General features: G+C 37.0%; 1 protein-coding gene across 1 annotated transcript; it reads left to right on the top strand.

Annotated features, from left to right (window-relative positions):
• Positions 1-1287: 1287 nt before the first annotated feature.
• LOC112277028 (large ribosomal subunit protein eL14z) lies at positions 1288-2758 on the top strand. Its single transcript, XM_024508989.3, has 2 exons — positions 1288-1818; positions 2599-2758. The coding sequence occupies exon 1, from the start codon at positions 1398-1400 to the stop codon at positions 1800-1802; it is 405 nt and encodes a 134-aa protein (XP_024364757.1). The 5' UTR covers positions 1288-1397; the 3' UTR covers positions 1803-1818; positions 2599-2758.
• The last annotated feature ends 311 nt before the right edge of the window (positions 2759-3069 follow it).

Genomic DNA, 3069 nt, shown 5'->3' with positions numbered 1-3069 from the left:
TTAATTTTTAATTTTAATCTCAAATTTTACAGTTGCAAAGTATGTATATATATATATATATATATTCTTATCACATATTTGTGTCAGTTTACATATTTGACATAAATAACTTCTATGGCATAATTATCCCATTCTTAATATAGAATTTACAAAAGAAGAAGATGATGTCTATTTGGATTTTATGTCATCCCTATACACTATTAAAAATTTGTTACTTTCTTTTCAACTTTATTTAGTGAAGTCAACTACATTGATTTTTGTCAACTTCTCTTCTAAATTTTCCTCTAAATTCTCATCTATATACATTATTTTTTATATTATTAATATCTGTATGTGTGTACTTTTTTTTTCATAGTTATTATTCTTAGTACTATGTAGTATTTGTAGAGCAGATTTATGTGATTGCTGGTTGCATTTTTTGAATTATGGTTTTGTATTGTATTGTGTATTATTATACAAGAATTACTTCCTTTGGCTCATTACTTTTAACAAAGCAAGGGTCTGTTATTCTAATACAATATTGTCTGTTATAGAATTTACTTCAGTACGATTTTTCAATGGATTTGAATATTTGAAAGATTTTCGTGTGGGACATGGCTTCCAAATGATTAAAAATAAAATAAAAAATAAAAAATCATGAAAAAAAAAGAATTGCATTTCTAATTTTTTTTGTTTCTTTTTTCCATCTCTCGTGTTTGTGTGTGTGAATATATATATATATATATATATATATATAGATGTTCTTAATTTTAAATATGCAAAGTTTAAAATTAGAATGGATTTTGAAAACAAATGAATAAATGAATAATTAAATAAATGAATATATAAAAATGTAAATATGTAGAATATATAAATATTTATTTTAATTATTATTATGAAGAATATTATTTTTTAAGAAAATATTAATAGGACTAAAATCATAAAAAATATAATTAAGACAGAAGAAGTAAGAAGTGAAGGTATAATTGGTTATTTGATTTGAGTTTTTTTTATTATGAAGGGTATGAAATAGTTTTTGTGCATAATTTGACTTCATATTTTAATATTTTATTATATAATTATTTTCTCATCCTCTCAATTTTTCTTTGTCAAGTGGACTAAAATGGTGTTTAGAATGCAACCGTGGTCAATCCAGCACGGGGAACGGGGAAGGGCACCTAAGGCCGCGCAGCAGCCAAGCCCGTAGAGCGGGGGAGGCTAGGGAACGTGGGGAACGGGGGGTTAGGGTTTGGGGGAGGAGGAGAGCCCTAAAGTGTACCGGGGGATGCTTAGGCGCTTTCCTTTAGCAGCGAGGCCGTCGCGCAAGCCGCCACAGAGGATTGATTCAGTTAGTCCCTCCTCTTTTCTCCCCTCCCTGCTTCTGCTTTGCTCTCTGCGCCCTTGCCAAGCCCGCAACCATGGTGTTTCGCCGGTTTGTGGAGATCGGGAGAGTGGCCCTCATCAACTACGGCCCTCAGCATGGGAAGCTGGTCGTCATTGTGGATGTGATTGACCAGAACCGGGCTCTCATTGATTCCCCCGACATGGTCCGCACACAGATTAACTTTAAGCGCCTCTCGCTCACTGATATCACCATCCCCGAGCTCCCCCGTACTCCCCCGAAGAAGGTGCTTAAGAAGGCCTACGAGGATGCCGAGGTGGAGCAGAAGTGGGCCAACAGCGCCTGGGGCAAGAAGCTCGCTGTTCGTACCAAGAGGGCTAGTTTGACCGATTTCGACCGTTTCAAGGTCATGGTGGCGCGAGTCAAGAAGAGTTCCATTGTCCGCCGGGAGCTTGGAAAGTTGAGGAGGGGAAAGGCTTAAGTCGACTGAAAATCTGGTAAAAGGACTGCGTGTGGAAATGTTATACATTGTTTTCGTTTTGCTGGTCTGAAAATTGCTACTGACCCTTTTCGATTAGGGTTGTAAGCTTGTCTTTTAGGGTTTTACTGTTAGTTCCGAACTTAAAAAGTTTCGAAATGGTAATCCAACCTCGTAAATCACTTTTTAGGGTTATATTCCATGAACTACGATTCTTACGTGGTATGTGGGAAGCAACATTGAATATCTTAATTTGCTTGGTTGGAGACCCTCGGCGCCATGCCGTGGCGATTAATTTGTAGGTGCGGTGTATGTCTGATCTCATCTAAATTCAGAGCTTCGTGTTGGAAGGAGCTCGCTATTAAGATTAATATATGGTACAAGAATGCAGATTTCCGTTATGCTGGGTTGCATGGATTCGTTGCATTAGATGGATTAACGCGCTAGGATCGAATTTTTAGGCGTAATTTTCGGTTGGCCTCTCTCTCTTAACTTTAATACTGTAGAAAGTCAAATAATTTGGTATTTCGCTTTTGATATCCTCGTCTTTTTCATCACGGGGCAAGAACACTTTATGCACATCTTTAAACGAGCCCTTCACTCGTAGTTCTTTATTCGAATTGTTTTGATTCTGCAATGTTCGAATCATGTCAAATATATTGAATTCTTGCAGATCCGGGTGTTTTGTAGAGATTCGTAGTTTCTTTGACGAGAATTTCCTAGTTCCTGCAGATGTAGTTGCACAATCTTTAAATTGTCTCACCATAACATGTAAGTCGTTTACTGGTTTGTGTGGCAGGATGCAAACGTCAAGGATATTTACCTGGTTTTTAGTCACTAGTAATAGTGTCATCATGCTCTGCTGCAGCCAACAGTTGTTTAATGAGAAGCAGGTCTTGTTTCAGTGTTTCCTCTTATAAAATTTTGTTCAATTGAGCGTGTTCGTTGTTCCAGTTCAAGGCCCTGGTCATGATATTTTACTTTTCATGATAATTTTACCGCATTAATGTTGTCTTTCACATCATATCGTTGGGATTTTTGTCTACTTGTGATCGAGACGGTTGCTGATGACATCGTAATGATGCAAGACCAATTCAATTCGGTTTCAGTATGTTTGAATGTGGAAGTTGGCTTTACTCTGTAGTATCGGAGGCAATGAGTTTCTGGATGGGTACGCGTTGTAACTCACTTTTAATATTAGCAGAAGTCGTTCCCGTTATGTTGAGTTTTGGCCATGTAGGTTATAGTTAGGACTGCGGAAGACACATTT

The sequence above is a fragment of the Physcomitrium patens genome, chromosome 24 (assembly GCF_059467195.1).
Source record: "Physcomitrium patens ecotype Gransden chromosome 24, ASM5946719v1, whole genome shotgun sequence".
In the NCBI taxonomy this organism is placed as follows: domain Eukaryota; kingdom Viridiplantae; phylum Streptophyta; class Bryopsida; order Funariales; family Funariaceae; genus Physcomitrium; species Physcomitrium patens.
The sequence above is the reverse complement of the archived record's forward strand: the minus strand, read 5'-3'. Positions and strand labels throughout refer to the sequence as shown.